The 16,551-nt window shown below is 44.9% G+C and overlaps 1 protein-coding gene across 2 annotated transcripts in view; it reads left to right on the forward strand.

Annotated features, from left to right (window-relative positions):
* The first annotated feature begins 4,619 nt into the window (after positions 1–4,619).
* Positions 4,620–16,551, forward strand: part of LOC140202117 (uncharacterized) — a 71,007-nt gene continuing 59,075 nt past the window's right edge. For both annotated transcript variants that reach the window (XM_072266975.1, XM_072266976.1), the window contains exon 1: positions 4,620–4,712. In XM_072266975.1, the coding sequence (XP_072123076.1) occupies positions 4,664–4,712 (49 nt within the window). In that variant the 5' untranslated portion in view covers positions 4,620–4,663. The remainder of the gene's footprint in view (positions 4,713–16,551) is intronic.

The raw sequence follows: 16,551 nt of genomic DNA on the forward strand, positions 1-16,551 counted from the left end.
TGAGGATGTGACTTAACACATTGATGAAGGAAGAGCAGTAGATGTAGGGTATATGGATTTCAGCAAAGCATTTGATAAGGTACCTCATGCAAGGCTTACTGAGAAAGTAAAGAGGCTTGAGATCCAAGGGGACATTCCTTTGTGGATCCAGAACTGGCTTGCCCACAGAAGGCAAAGTGTCGCTGTAGACGGGTCATATTCTGCTTGGAGGTCGGTGACCAGTGGTGTGCCTCAGGGATCTGTTCTGGGTCCCCAACTCCTTGTGATTTTTACAAATGACCTGAATGAGGAAGTGGAGGGATGGGTTAGAAAATTTTCTGATGACACAAAGGTTCGATGTGTTGTGAATAGTGTGGAGGGCTGTCAAAGGTTACAACGGGATATTGATATGATGTAAAACTGGGCTGAGAAGTGGCAGATGGAGATTAACCCAGGTAAGTGTGAGGTGGTTCATTTTGGTCGGTCAAATATGATGGCAGAATATAGTATTAATCGTAGACTCTTGGCAGTGTGGAGGATCAGAGGGATCTTGGGGTCCGAGTCCATAGGACGCTCAAAGCAGCTGCGCAGGTTGACTCTGTGGTTAAGAAGGCATACAGTGTATTGGCCTTCATTAATTGTGGAATTGAATTTAGGAGCCGAGAGGTAATGTTGCAGCTATATAGGATCCTGGTCAGACTCCACTTAGAGTACTGTGCTCAGTTCTGGTCGCCTCACTACAGGAAGGATGTGGAAGCCATAGAAGGGGTGCAGAGGAGATATACAAGGATATTGTCTGGATTGGGGAGCATGCCTTATGAGAATAGGTTGAGTGAACTCAGCCTTTTCTCCTTGGAGTGATGGAGGATGCGCTGTGACCTGACAGGTGTATAAGATGATGAGAGGCTTTGATCATGTGGATAGTCAGAGGCTTTTTCCCACCGCTGAAATGGTTGCCACAAGAGGACACAGGTTTAAGGTGCTGGGGAGTAGGTACAGAGGAGACGTCAGGGGTAAGTTTTTTACTCAGAGATTGGTGAGTGTGTAGAATGGGCTGCCGGCAACGGTGGTGGAATCGGATACGATAGGGTCTTTTAAGAGACTTTTCGATAGGTTCATGGAGCTTAGTAAAATAGAGGGCTATAGGTAAGCCTAGTGATTTCTAAGGTAGGGACATGTTCAGCAGAACTTTGTGGGCCAAAGGGCTTGTATTGTGCTGTAGGTTTTCTATGTTTCTATGTTTCCATAAATAACTGTATACAGTGGTGGTGGAATCCGTTAGTCTCGCGAGACCATGGATCTGTGCCTGGAAAGTCTTGCTTCAGTCTGTGTTAGAGCAGCGTCTGTTGTGGCTGTAGAGGCCCACACGGGAGTGACAGTCTCGGCTGCAGCGACTGCACTTGAAGGCACTGTCCTCCAGTATTGTCTTGTAACCCAAGCTAAAATGTAACAATTAATGGGCTGGAATTTCCCACCATAATCCCACAAAAACATTTTAACATAAGAACAATAACCAGTACTGGTCATTAGAAATGCAGGGGTGGGCTATCGACCACAGCGTCACAATATCGGGAATCAGTATAGATTCCCTCAGGTAAAATGTAAATTCGTGGGCCATCCTGTGGAGAAACTTTGGCAAGATCGATCTCCTGGCTGTACTTTACTCCCACAGACCACAGCACCAGTGGAGAGAACCACAAAGGTATGGTCATGGGAGATGGAGGAGCATTTACAGGACTGCTTTGACCATCTTCAGGAATTTATCTTTGGATCTGAATGAATATGCCATGGCTCTCACTGACTCCATCAAGACTCATGTGGGATGAGTGCTTGCCTTTGAGAATATTCTGAAACTTTCAAAACCAGAAGTCCAGGATGAACCAGGAGATTCACAGTCTGCTGAGTGTGTTCATGACCAGCAATCCGGACTCAAACAACAAGTCCAGGCTCGACTCATCACTGTGAGAGCAAAATAGGCAATTGCATGTGATCAGAGACACAATCAAATGCACAACAGCTGTGACAAAGTTTGCAGGCCATTCCTTCTGGAACGCCCTGGTAAAGGTTTCACTGATAATGTAAGTTAATTCACGTAATGGTCTTTCTGTCCAAGCAGTGTTTGGATTATTGTTAGTGATGACAGGCTGAGCAATGTGAGCCATCTGATCAGGAGAGAAGGCTGGGTGAGCAGTATTTTTTTATGCCTGGCACTGGTGTGAACTGAGGTCATTGTTCAGTGGGGGATGAAGAGAGAAGACACTGGAGAGAACCGGTCGTAGGATTCGATCTGGTGGGGACTGTGATTCGATGGAACAAGGTGCAGGAGTCTACCAAGTATTGGTGAAAATGACTTTTGGAAGAGTTGAGCTCCAACCTGGTCACATTTGACTGTTTAATTATAATAGAGCCCTTTCTGTTTTTTTTCATTCTTTTCTTTACTCTCTTTAGTTCAGTTAATATTCATAAATATATGTCCTTTAATTAAATGCAGTGTGTGGTCTGTTATTTCCTGGCAAAGAGTTGTAACAGGGCAGCAAATCAGACAGCATTTACCCAAGCCAGGGTTTATGTGGGAAAGACATCCCAATCTCACGGATTTGGTGGTACTGGAGAGTGTAATCCTTAAACATATGCACCTGAAGAAAAGCTGGTCTCTCGGGTGCCATGTTGGGAGACTGCCAACTAACGAGCCATTTCCAGAGATGCCCAGGAAGAAAGGGGGTTCATGTCCTAACAGTGCAATTGGCAGTGACGTTTCACTTGTCAATGAGCTCAGCGTCTTTTCTACACACTTCGACAGGGAGAATAACAGTTCACCTGTGTGACTGCCCACAGCATCTTGCTCAATGTCAGAACACCCCTTCAGGAAGGTGAACTTTAAGTTCCTGGGTGTTAACACCCGAGCGGTTCTTTCCTGTTCGCAACACATTGATGCAATTACAAAGAAGGCACCTCTGCAGCTTTACTTCCTTCAGAGTTTGAGGAGGTTCGGTATGTCATCAAAGACTCCAGCAAATTTCCACAGATGTACATGGAGACCATTCCATCTGGTTGTATCACGGTCTGGTATGGAGGCTCCAGTGCACAGGATCAACAGAGGCTGCAGAGAGTTACAGTCTCAACCCCCTCCATCATGGGCACAACCCGTCACTCCATCAAGAACATCCTCAAAAGGAGGTTCCTCAAGGAGTACAAGTGACTCACTGCTTCATCCGGAAAGACTGAGTGCTGGATGGTGCGAAGCAAAGGGGTGAAAGGACAGGTGTTGCATCACCCGCAAAACTTCTACAAAAAGTAATAGATTCCACCCAGTCCATCACAGGTAAAGCCCTCCCCACCATTCAGAACATCTGCACACAGCGCTTTCACAGGAAAGCAGCATCCATCATCAGGGACCACCACCACCCAGGACAGGCTCTCTTCTCACTGCTGCCATCAGGGAGAAGGCACAGGAGCTTTGGGTCCCACACCACCAGGATCAGGAACAGTTATTACCCCTCAACCATCAGGCTCCTGAACCAAAGGGGCTAACTTCCCTTAACGTGTCATTGAAATGTTTCCACAACCGATGGACTCACTTTCAAGGTCTCTTCATCTCATGTTCTCAATATTTATTATTTTTTTTTATCATTAATTTTTTTTCAATTCTATTTGCTTTACAGTTTGTTATCTTTTGCACATTGGTTGTTTCTTTGTCCTGTTGGGCGTGGTCTTTCATTAATTCCATTACGTCTCTTGGAATTACTAAGTCTGCTCGCAAGGAAACAAATCTCGTGGTTGGATATTGTGAAATATATTTACTTTGATAATAAATTTACTTTGAACTTTGAAGGATGAGAGGTGACTTGATAGGGGTGTATAAGGTTATAACAAGCACAGACAGAGCAGACAGCTAAAGACTTTTCTCAGGGCAGCAATGGCTAATAGGGGAAGACATGCTCTGAAGGTGGGTGTAGGAATGTAAGGGGTGATACGTATCAGAGGTACCTCTTTCCCACACAGAAAGTGCCTGAACTGTGTTTGCAGGGGTGGTGGTAGAGGCTAACACATTGGGGACATTTTAGAAACTGATACGTTAGATAAACTCATGGATGAAAGGAAAATGGAGCTTTAAGGTCTGTGTTTGAGGGAAGGGTTACATTGAACTTGGAGTAGATTAAAAATTTGGCACAACATTATGGGCCGAGGGGCCTGTACTATGCTGTACTATTCTATGAGGCCTCTGTTAGTCAGTGTCAACCATGGATATTGTGTCCCAGTTGTCTAGGTACGCAAGGCTGGGCAGTATGATATGGAGAGCAAGCTGTTGCCTATGTAGCAAGCTCCCCCTCTCCAAGCATCTGATGAACTCAAAGAAATGTGTCAGGAAGGGGAAACAGTGTACTTGGCTTGTTTCTGACGTTTCAATCTGATCATGGTGTATGGACATAAGGAGTGAGTTTCAGTGACAGATATGTCAATGTGGATGAAACATTCAGCTACTCTGCAGTTTGTTACTATTTTTTCAGCTGTTTCTGCAGGACTGCCCACTCTCCCCCATCACTTCCTCTTCACACCCCGTGCCTTTGTGCTGGAATAAACTTGTGGGGAAGTTGAAGGGGAATCAGTCACTTGTGAAATACCAACGGGGAACATCTGGTCTGAATGAGCAGAAATTCAGTTTTTGAAGAACAAGAGAGAAGAAATGTTTGCAGCGATAATCACAACCTTGACTCTGTCCGTCTGTGCAGTGGGTAAGTAAATTCCCAGAGTGGGGTCACCCAGTCTGAGACTGGTTTCATCTGCCTTTGAGTTTATTTGACCAGTTGTGGGCAGTGGTACTGTGTACGGTTTTGGTCATCCTGTTATAGGAAGGATGTTATTAAACTAGAAAGAGTGCAGAAACGATCCACCAGGAAGTTTTCTGGTCCTGGGGGTCTGTGTCTTAAGGATAGATTGGGAACTGTACTTCCCTCAATTGCCGGACTCTGCAGAGAGTGCTGTGGACACCCCCACACATCTGTAGTTATGAACTTCCTACTATTCAGGATATTTACAAAGACAGGTGTGTAAAAAAGGCCAAGGATCATTGGGGACCCAAGTCACCACAACCACAAACTGTTCCAGCTGCTACCTTCCAGGAAATGGTACCGCAGCGTAACAGCCAGAACTATCAGGCTCCGGGACAGCTTCTCGCACCAGGCCATCAGATTGATAAATTCACGCTGATACAATTGTACTTCTGTCATATTGACCGTCCTGTTATGCAAACTATTTATTCCAAATTACGATAAAATGCACCTCTCACATTTGGACAGAGATGTAATGCAAAGATTTTTACTTCTCATGTATATGAACTATGAAAGATGGTGGCGCGACGCAGCTCGCAGTGGCCACTCCGGTGGTGATGTCTGTTATCTGTCAAGTAGGGTGCCATGCACAATCCTGATTTGATGGAGACAGACATGAGAGCACGGAGGAAAATCTGGTGAAACTTCTGAAATGCCTGCTTCACTGCTGCTGCTACTGTGTGGTCCAGAATCTCCAGAGGAGAAGGCCCTGAGTCCTTGGCTTTGCTTGTTGCTCGGCGGCCAGGACGGTGTCGAAGCACTTGGCAGAGGATGCTGCTTGGAGAGGCTGTGTCGGAGGGGCTGGTCAGAGGCTCGAAGCTTTCAGACGGACTCAGAGTCCACTGCGGTCGGGTGCTTCCAATGGTGCTGCATCGGCAAGTTGGTGATGCTTGGAGATTCATGGCAGGGAGAGTTCCTCCCTCCTGCTGCCTGCGTGGGATAATGAGTGTATCGGGACTTAGAGACTTTTTTTTACCGTGCCCATGGTCTGCTCTTTATCAAATTATGGTATTGCTTTGCACTATTGTAACTATATGTTATAATTATGTGGTTTTGTCAGTTTTAGACTTGGTTTGTCCTGTGTTTTCTTGTGATATCATTCTGGAGGAACGTTGTCTCATTTTTTAATGCATGCTTTTCTAAATGACAATAAACGAAAACTGAACTGAACTGATATGAAGGATGTAAGTAATAAAGCCAATTCAATTCAATTCAATTCAGATTGCATACACTCGGAACTTCCTGTCACAATGGGGTGCTGAGAACGGACCCAAATGTGGGACACAGACACTGAAGTACAAGGACCAGGACTTGACTAGAGTAGGGACGTGACAGGATTCAGGCAAGGAGTAGGGACAAGGACGCAGAGTTGGGCTAGGGAGAGCGGGACCAGGACTAGGAACCATGGACTAGGAGACAAGGCTTGTACTCTGAGCCCGAGACTGGACAAGGACCCAAAACCTGGGTCTTGCCTCAGGCTCGGACCCCGGAACCAGGCAAGGACATGAGATGGCTTCAGGACAGGATGTGGCTGGGGTCTAGAGGCCTGAGCTTGGAGACAGGCTGGGATATTTGCTCTTGAGGCTTGAGGCTGGGGTCTTGGGTCTTGAGCTTGGCTTGGGATCCTCGAGGCTTGGGGTCCTGGGTCTTGAGCTTGGTTTGGGATCCTCGAGGCTTGGGGTCTTGTGTCTTGAGATTGGCTTGGGATCCTCGAGGCTTGGGCTCTTGGAGCTTGGCTTGGGATCCTCGAGGCTTGGGTTCTTGGGTCTTGAGCTTGGCTCGGGATCCTCGAGGCTTGGGTTCCTGAGCCTTGAGCTTGGCTGCGGGATCATCGAGGCTTGGGATCTTGGAGCTTGGCTGCAGGGTCGTCGAGGCTTGGGATCTTGGAGCTTGGCTGCAGGGTCATCGAGGCTTGGGTTCTTGGAGCTTGGCTGCAGGGTCGTCGAGGCTTGGGTTCTTGGAGCTTGGCTGCAGGGTCGTCGAGGCTTGGGCTCTTGGAGCTGGGCTGCAGGGTCGTCGAGGCTTGGGCTCTTGGAGCTTGGCTGCAGGGTCGTCGAGGCTTGGGCTCTTGGAGCTGGGCTGCAGGGTTGTCGGGGCTTGGGCTCTTGGAGCTGGGCTGCGGGATCGTCGAGGCTTGGGTCCTTGGAGCTTGGCTGCGGGATCGTCGTTTTGAAATGCGGAGGCTGACAGCTCAGAGGCTGGAGCTGGAGACTGACTGGGAACTGAACATTAACACAGAGCCGGGACTTGTCCTTTGAAAAGCCGGGACTCATCGTTAACACGACACCAACATGAGACAGAACAGTACAGAGACATAGAGCCGGGACTTATACTTAGACAAGCCGGGACTCAACTTCTCCACACCAAGGTGGGACAGGTCTCTCCGTCAGGTAACGGCAGAACAGCCAGACTTACCCAACAGAGGCAAGGACAAGACACGACATGTCCCCCCGCAAGGCAACGGAAAAACGGCCTGGCTTACCCCACGGAGGCGAGCACAAGACAGATCCCCCTGCAGGGCAACGGCAAAATGGCCTGGCTTATCTCACAGAGGCAAGGACAAGCGACAAACACCAAAGAACAACAGACAGTTCCACCTCTGCTCCGGGGAAGCTCCAAGTCTCAGTTCATCCAGCAACCTCAGCCGGCTACAGAAACAGCCAGATCCCTACCTAGCTCGGAGTGGCTGGCAGCCACTCAGCTGGCCCAGGAAACAGCCGAATCCATACCGCAAAGACCACTCCAACGAGAGGCAACAAGGCTCCATGAAGCAATGGCTCCCCAACCAGGCCTAGAGATCACAAATGGTTTCACTAGCCTTCCATCAGCAGGTTGCTCCAAGGGGGACTGACAAGACAAACCAGCAGCCCACACTCACTCCCAAGGCTACTTATATTGCAAGCCCAAAGATGGGAATCAGGTACCTATGATTAATTCAAACAAGGGAGAGTTGGAAGACCCAGAGTCCTGAGTCCACGGACCGGACCGTGAACCGGAATGCGAACTTCACGGACCGGACCATGACACTTCCGTCTTAAATATACCCACGGACTTGCACTCCACTGCAGTCTGTGATAGATTCACTGCTCTCTGGCTAAAAATATTTTTCCTTATCTGTGTTCTGAAAGGTCATCACTCAATTTTGAGGTTGTGCCCTCTAGTTCTGGATACCCTCACCAAAGGAAACATCCTCTCCACATCCACCCTATCTAGTCCTTTCAATGTTCAGTCGGTTTCAATGAGATTCCCATACATTCATATAAGTTCTAGTGAGTACAGGTCCAAAGCTGCCAAATGCTCCTCATTTCTTAACACTCTCATTCCCAAAATCATTCCAATGAACCTCCTCTGGACTCTGGCCAGTGACAACACATCCTTTCTGAGCCGTGGGGCCCAAAACTGTTGACAATACTCCAAGTGTGTCCTGACTAGTGTCTTATAAAGCCTCAGCATTATTTCTTTGCTTTTATATTCTATGCCCCTTGAAATAAATGCCAACATCACATTTATCTTTTTTAACACAAACTTCTGGGAGTCTTGCATGAGGACTCCTAAGTCCCTCTGCACCTCTGATGTTCGAACCTTCTCCTCATTTAGATAATATTCCGCACTATTGTTCCTTTTACCAAAATGCATTCCCAACATTTCCCAGCACTGTGCCACCTGTCACTTTTTTGTTCATTCTTCCAACTTGTCGAAGTCCTGCTGCAATTGCATTGTGTCCTCAGCATTACCTACCTCTCCACCTATCTTTGTATCATCGGCAAGTCTTCAATTCCATTATCCAAAATCATTGACAAACAATGTGAAAAGTAGCGGTCCCAAAACTGACCCCTGAGGAACACCACTAGTCATTGGCAGCCAACTATGAAAAGACCCTTTTATTCCCACTCACTGCCTCCTGCCTGTCAGCCATTCCTCTATGCACACAAGTACCTTTCTTGTAATGCCGTATGATTTTATCTTGTTAAGCAGCCTTGTGCTTTCTGAAATGCCTTCTGAAAATCCAAGTAAATGATATCAACTGCCTCTCCTTTGTCCACCCTATTTGTTACTTCCTTGAAGAATTCTAACAGATTTGTCAGGCAAGATTTCCCTTCACAGAAGCCATGCTGACTTTGACTTATTTTATCATTAGTCTATAAGTACCCTGAAACCTTAATAAAAGACCTCATAATAGACTCCAACAATTTCTAAGCCACTGAATCTAGGCTAACTGGCCTATAATTTCCTTTTTTTGCCTTCCTCCCTTCTTAAAGAGTGGAGTAGCATTTGCAATCTTCCAGCCTGCTGGGACGATGCCAGAATCAAGTTAATCTTGAAAGATCAATACCAATGCATTCAGTATCTCTTCAACAACCTGTTTCAGGACTCTGGGATGTAGTCCATCTGGACCAGATGACTTATCCACCTAAAACCTTTGAGTTTGCCTGATAGCAATGGTACTCACTCCTGCTCGCTGACAGTCACAGACCTCTGGCACAATGGTAGTGTGATCCACAGTGAAGGTAGATGCAAAATGCCCATTAGGTTCATCTGCCATTTCTTTATCCCCTATTAGTACCTCACCAACATCATTTTCCAGTGGTCCAATATCAACTCTCACCTCCCTTTTATTCTTTATATAACTGAAAAAGCTTTTAGTGTCCTTCTTTATATTATTGGCTAGTTTGCCCTCATATTTCATCTTTTCCCTCCCTAAAGGTTTTTTGGATGCCTTTTGTTGGATTTTCAAAAACTTCCCAATTATCCAACTTCCAACTCACTTTTGCTACTTAATTGCCCTTTCCTTGGCCTTTATGCTGTCCTTAACTTCCCTTGCCAGTCATAGTTGCCTACCCCTGCCAGTTGAGAACTTCTTCCTCTGTGGGACATATCTATCCTGCGCCTTGTGAACTGTCCCCAGAAACTTCAGCCATCTGTGTTTTGCCGTCATCACTGGCAGTATCCTCCTCCAATCCACGTGAACAAGCTCTTCTCTCACGCCTCTGTAATTCCCTTTATTTCATTGTAATACTGATACATATGACTTATTCTTCTCCCTCTTAAACTGAAGAATTAATTCAATCATATTATTATCACCGCCTCCTAAGCATTCCTTTATGTTAAACTCCCTAATAGGATCTGGGTTATTACACAACTTCCAATCTAAGTTTGCCTTTCCCTGAATAGGCTCAACCACAAGATGCTCTAAAAAGCCATCTCATCAGCACTCAACAATTTCCCTCCCTTGTGATCCAACACCAATGTGATTTCCCCATTCTACTTGCATCTTGAAGTCCTCCATTACAATTGTGTCATTACCTTTATTACATGCCTTTTCCAGCTCCCTTTGCAATATCAACCCCACATCTTGGATACTATTTGGAGGCCTATATCTTATTCCTATAATGGTTTTTACACTCTTGTGGTTTCTTAACTCCACCCAAAAAGATCCAACATTTTTTATGCAATGTCTCCTGTTTCTAAAGATGTAATTCCATCTCTTACCAACAGAGTCATACCACCCTCTGCTTGCCCATTTGATACAAAGTATATCCTTTAATGTTAAGCTCTCAACTAATGGCCTTCTTTCAGCCACGACTCAGTGATGCCCAGAACGTCATACCGACCAATCTCTAATTGTGCCACGAGTTTGTTCACTGTATTCCGAATGCTACGCTCATTTAAATACAACAACTTCAGTCCTTCTTTCTTCACTCATTTGAATTTTGCCTCTGTGGTACAACTCAACTCTCTGCCCTGCCAGCATTTGTACTCTATCATTGCCTCGTCCTTCCTTACATTCCTGTTACACCCGTCGTCTATTTATAAACCTGCTGGCTCATCCTCAGCTCTATCATAGTCATAGTGGTTCCCGTCCCCTTGCCATACTAGTTTAAACCAATCCAAAAAGCTCTAGTAAATCTGCCTGTGAGAATAATATTGCTTTTGCTTGCAGTTACTGTTTGCATGATGTTATTTTTCTTTGCACATTGGTGGTTTAAAAATTGAGAGACATTGGGTTTCTCATGGCTCACACTGAGCTGAGACACTGCAGTGTAATCTTCCTCAGGTCCTATTGAGCATGATAAACAAAAGTTTTACTTCTCCTGCTCTACATACCAGCAAATTCTAGCAAATCTGCCTCTGAGAATATTATTGTCTTTTAAGAGACTTTTAGATAGGTAGATGGAGCTTAGAAAAACAGAGGGCTCTGGGTAACCCTGGTAATTGCTGAGATAGGGACATGTTTGGCACAACTTTGTGGGCCAAAGGGATTGTATTTTGCTGTAGGTTTTCCATGTTTCTATGTTAACTCTTCGCTCTGTCTGCATTTGTACCCAATCATTGGCTTGTCTTTCCTTACGTTCCTGTTACACCCATCATCTAATTGTAAACCTGCTGGCTCATCCTCAGCTCTCTCATGCTCGTTCACGTCCTGCTGCCATATTAGTTTATACCATTCCCAAATGCTCTAGTAAATCTGCCTGCAAGAATATTATTGTTTCTGCTTGCAGTTACTGTTTGTAGTTACTGTTTGCATGATGTTTTGTTTCTTTGCACATTGGGTGTTCAATGGTCTTTTTTATTTCTTATTTTATTCCTTTAACTTTAATGGACATGATGTAGTTTTTTTATTCTCTGCACGTTGTCTTTTTTCATGTATATGGGGTTGGTTTTGAGTATCTTTGTTTTGTGGCTGCCTGTTAGGAGACGAATCTCAAGGTAATATAATGCAAACATGCTTTGATAATTAAATATACTTTGAAATTTTGAAACATTAGCAACGTAAAGCAATCTAGATAAGTACATGAACAGCAGAGGGTTCGCAGTCTGTGGGCCAAATGCATGCTGGGCAACACAGTCTGAGTGAACAAGTTGAGCCAAAGGTCTTGTTTCTGTACTGAACGATTTAATGAGTCACATGAATCTGAATTTGTGATTTAAAAACTCTGAACTGTTGGGATTTTCTTGGTTCACACTGAGCTGAGACACTGAAGTATAATCTTCTACAATTCCTATTCAGCATGATAAACAAAGGTTTTACTCCCGCTGATCTACCTGCTTTTCACCTATGACTGTACAGCCCCAGTACCAGATTCAAGTTTGCTGCTGACACCAGAGCTGTAGGCAGAGTCAAAGTGGCTGATGAATCGTATACGGGCAGGACACTGAAAATCCGGCTGAGTGCTGTCACAACAACAACCTCTCACTCAATGTCAGCAAGACCACGGGGAGGGATTGTAGACTATCAGAGAAATCCACTCAGAGGATCAGAGGTGGAGAGGCTCAGTGACTTTAAACTCCTTGCTGACACTATGTCAGAGGACCTGTCCTGTACCATCATATAAATGCAATTGTAAAGAAAGCATGACAGTACCCTAACTTCCTGAGGAGTTGCTGAGATTCAGCATGTCATCAAAATCCTTGACAAACTTCCACAGATGGGTGGTGGAAAGTGTTGTAACTGGCTGCATTAAGGTCTGGTATGTGAATACCGATGCCTTTAGGTGAAAAATACTACAGAAGGTAGTGGTTGTGATCCAGCACAACAGGTGTAAAACCCTATCAACCACTGAGAACATCTACGTGAAATGTTGGCACAGAAAAGCAGAATCCATCATCAAAGATCCTCACCACCCAGGCCATGCTCTTCTCACGCTGCTGCCATCAGGTAAAAGGTACAAGAAGGTACAATTGTCTCAGGACTCACACCAACAGGGTCAAGAACAGTTACTACCCCTCAACCATCAGGCTCTTGAACAAATGAGGATAACTACACTCATTCTGTTTCCAGTGATCTCACAACCAATGATCTCACTTTGAGGACTCTTTACCTTGGTATTTCTTGCTAGTTATTTATATTTGCATTTGCACAGATTGCATAGATTTGCTGAGCATGCACAGGAAAAAGAATCTTAGGATTGTATGTGATAACATGGAAACATCGAAACATAGAAAATAGGTGCAGGAGTAGGCCATTCGGCCCTTCGAGCCTGCACCGCCATTTATTATGATCATGGCTGATCATCCAACTCAGAACCCTGCACCAGCCTTCCCTCCATACCCCCTGATCCCCATAGCCACAAGGGCCATATCTAACTCCCTCTTAAATATAGCCAATGAACTGGCCTCAACTGTTTCCTGTGGCAGAGAATTCCACAGATTCACCACTCTCTGTGTGAAGAAGTTTTTCCTAATCTCAGTCCTAAAAGGCTTCCCCTTTATCCTCAAATTGTGACCCCTCATTCTGGACTTGCCCAACATCGGGAACAATCTTCCTGCATCTAGCCTGTCCAATCCCTTTAGGATTTTATACGTTTCAATCAGATCCCCCCTCAATCTTCTAAATTCCAACGAGTACAAGCCTAGTTCATCCAGTCTTTCTTCATATGAAAGTCCTGCCATCCCAGGAATCAATCTGGTGAACATTCTTTGTACTCCCTCTATGGCAAGGATGTCTTTCCTCAGATTAGGGGACCAAAACTGCACACAATACTCCAGGTGTGGTCTCACCAAGGCCTTGTACAACTGCAGTAGTACCTCCTTGCTCCTGTACTCGAATCCTCTCGCTATAAATGCCAGCATATCATTCGCCTTTTTCACCGCCTGCTGTACCTGCATGCCCACTTTCAATGACTGGTGTATAATGACACCCAGGTCTCGTTGCACCTCCCCTTTCCCTAATCAGCCACCACTCAAATAATAATCTGTTTTCCTATCTTTGCCACCAAAGTGGATAACTTCACATTTATCCACATTAAATTGCATCTGCCATGAATTTGCCCACTCACCCAACCTATCCAAGTCACCCTACATTCTCTTAGCATCCTCCTCACAGCTAACACTGCCACCCAGCTTCATGTCATCCGCAAACTTGGAGATGCTGCATTTAATTCCCTCATCCAAGTCATTAATATATATTGTAAACAACTGGGGTCCCAGCACTGAGCCTTGCGGTACTCCACTAGTCACTGCCTGCCATTCTGAAAAGGTCCCATTTATTCCCACTCTTTGCTTCCTGTCTGCTAACCAATTCTCTATCCACATCAATACCTTAGCCCCAATACCGTGTGCTTTAAGTTTGCACACTAATCTCCTGTGTGGGACCTTGTCAAAAGCCTTTTGAAAATCCAAATATACCACATCCACTGGTTCTCCCCTATCCACTCTACTAGTTACATCCTCAAAAAATTCTATCAGATTCATCAGACATGATTTTCCTTTCACAAATCCATGCTGACTTTGTCCGATGATTTCACCGCTTTCCAAATGTGCTGTTATCACATCTTTGATAACTGACTCCAGCAGTTTCCCCACCACTGACGTTAGGCTAACCGGTCTATAGTTCCCCGGTTTCTCTCTCCCTCCTTTTTTAAAAAGTGGGGTTACATTAGCCACCCTCCAATCCTCAGGAACTAGTCCAGAATCTAACGAGTTTTGAAAAATTATCACTAAAGCATTCCACTATTTCTTGGGCTACTTCCTTAAGCACTCTGGGATGCAGACCATCTGGCCCTGGGGATTTATCTGCCTTTAATCCCTTCAATTTACCTAACACCACTTCCCTACTAACGTGTATTTCGCTCAGTTCCTCCATCTCACTGGACCCTCTGTCCCCTACTATTTCTGGAAGATTATTTATGTCCTCCTTAGTGAAGACAGAACCAAAGTAATTATTCAATTGGTCTGCCACGTCCTTGCTTCCCATAATCAATTCACCTGTTTCTGTCTGTATGGGACCTACATTTGTCTTTACCAGTCTTTTCCTTTTTACATATCTATAAAAGCTTTTACAGTCAGTTTTTATGTTCCCTGCCAGTTTTCTCTCATAATCTTTTTTCCCCTTCCTAATTAAGCCCTTTGTTCCTCCTCTGCTGAACTCTGAATTTCTCCCAGTCTTCAGGCGAGCCACCTTTTCTGGCTAATTTGTATGCTTCTTCTTTGGAATTGATACTATCCCTAATTTCCCTTGTCAGCCACGGGTGCACTACCTTCCTTGATTTATTCTTTTGCCAAACTGGGATGAACAATTGTTGTAGTTCATCCATGCAATCTTTAAATGCTTGCCATTGCATATCCACTGTCAACCCTTTAAGTGTCATTTGCCAGTCTATCTTAGCTAATTCACGTCTCATACCTTCAAAGTTACCCCTCTTTAAGTTCAGAACCTTTGTTTCTGAATTAACATGTTTGCACTCTGGTAATAAATTTTACCAAGCATTCAGCAGGTCAGAGAGAAACTGAGTTCATGGTTTACATAGAAAACCTGATGATGCTCACCCAGGTTGCTGATACTACTGAGTAAGGAGGGTGCGTTGGCAAAACTACAGAAGATTGGAATTTATTGAAGAAAAATCTCAAATGATTCAATGAAGTCAAATGACTACATCTTCTTCATCCATTTTATGTTCAAGGGTCATAGAATCACAGGGACTACAGCAGACAAACAGGTTGTTCTGCGAATCAGTTCCATACCAACCTGATCTTCTACCTAGTCCCATTTACCTGCACCTGGACCATATCCCTCCATAACCCTGTCATCCATGTACATATTCAAACTTCCCTTAAATGTTACAATTGAACCTATATCCACCACTTCCACTGACAGATGGTTCCACACAGTTACCACCCTCTCAGTGAAGAACCTCCCCCTCACGTTCCCCTTAAATATTTCACTTTTCACTCTGAACCTATGACCTCTAGTTCCAGACACAGTCAACCTGAAGTGAAAAGGCCTGTACGTATAAGTATTTATACCTCTATCCAATCTCCCCTCGTTCTCCAACACTCCAGTCAAAAAATGCCTGAAACTATTCAATCTTTCACCATCACTCAGATCCTCAAGTGTCCTTGTAAATTTTCCCTGCAGCCTTTCAATCTTATTGATATCTTTCCTGCAGGTAGGTAACCAGAGTAGGTAGGCATTGCACTCAATTCTCCAAGTCAGCCTCCACATTGTTTTACAAAATGTCAAACTAATATCCCAACTATTGTACCCTATACTTTAATTTATGAAAGCCAATGAATTAAAAGCTCTCTTTACGATACCATCCAAGAAGACAATTTCAAGGATTTATAGACCTGCTTTCCCAGTTCCCTCATTCTACCGCACCCCTCTGTGCTCTACATTTCACTATGTTAGTCCTATCCTGGCTTGACCTCTCAAAGTGCAACTTCGCATACTGGTCTGCCAGTTTTCAGCCTATTTTCCCTGCTGGTACAGATACCGCTGCAAATTTTAATTGTAATGGCTTCTCTGTAATGTTCACTGCTGAAGTAATGGTTCCTCTGTAGCAGCATGGTTGGGTTATGGCAGGAGATAACAGGATTGTGGTTTGCATGTCAGCCACTCGGAGATTGTTGCTTTGTCTCGTGCATCTGGAAGGATGTTTTTCCGCGGTCTTTTGTCGAGGAGAGATGAAGAGGGAAGGCGCATGTGGAGAGAGCTGGTAGACCACTGGACGCAGTGGACTGGGGTCTGAGGGTCCGAAGGTCGCAACGCTCGGAGGAGACCGATGGTGGAAGAATGATTACTGAGTGAGCTCCAACGTGAACTTTTGACTGGAATTTGGCCCTTTTTTATTTTCACTACTAACTCTATATTCAGATTAAGATTCATAAAGTTCAATCATTTCATTGCATATGGTGTACTGTCTGATAGTTTGCATTGTGGGTTTGTGACTGGGGGTACATTACACAGCGTCCACACAAATGTGATTACCCAGTTTGGCGGGGCCAACAGCTGTCTCCCCCAGAT

This window comes from Mobula birostris, chromosome 8, assembly GCF_030028105.1.
Source record: "Mobula birostris isolate sMobBir1 chromosome 8, sMobBir1.hap1, whole genome shotgun sequence".
Classification (NCBI taxonomy): domain Eukaryota; kingdom Metazoa; phylum Chordata; class Chondrichthyes; order Myliobatiformes; family Myliobatidae; genus Mobula; species Mobula birostris.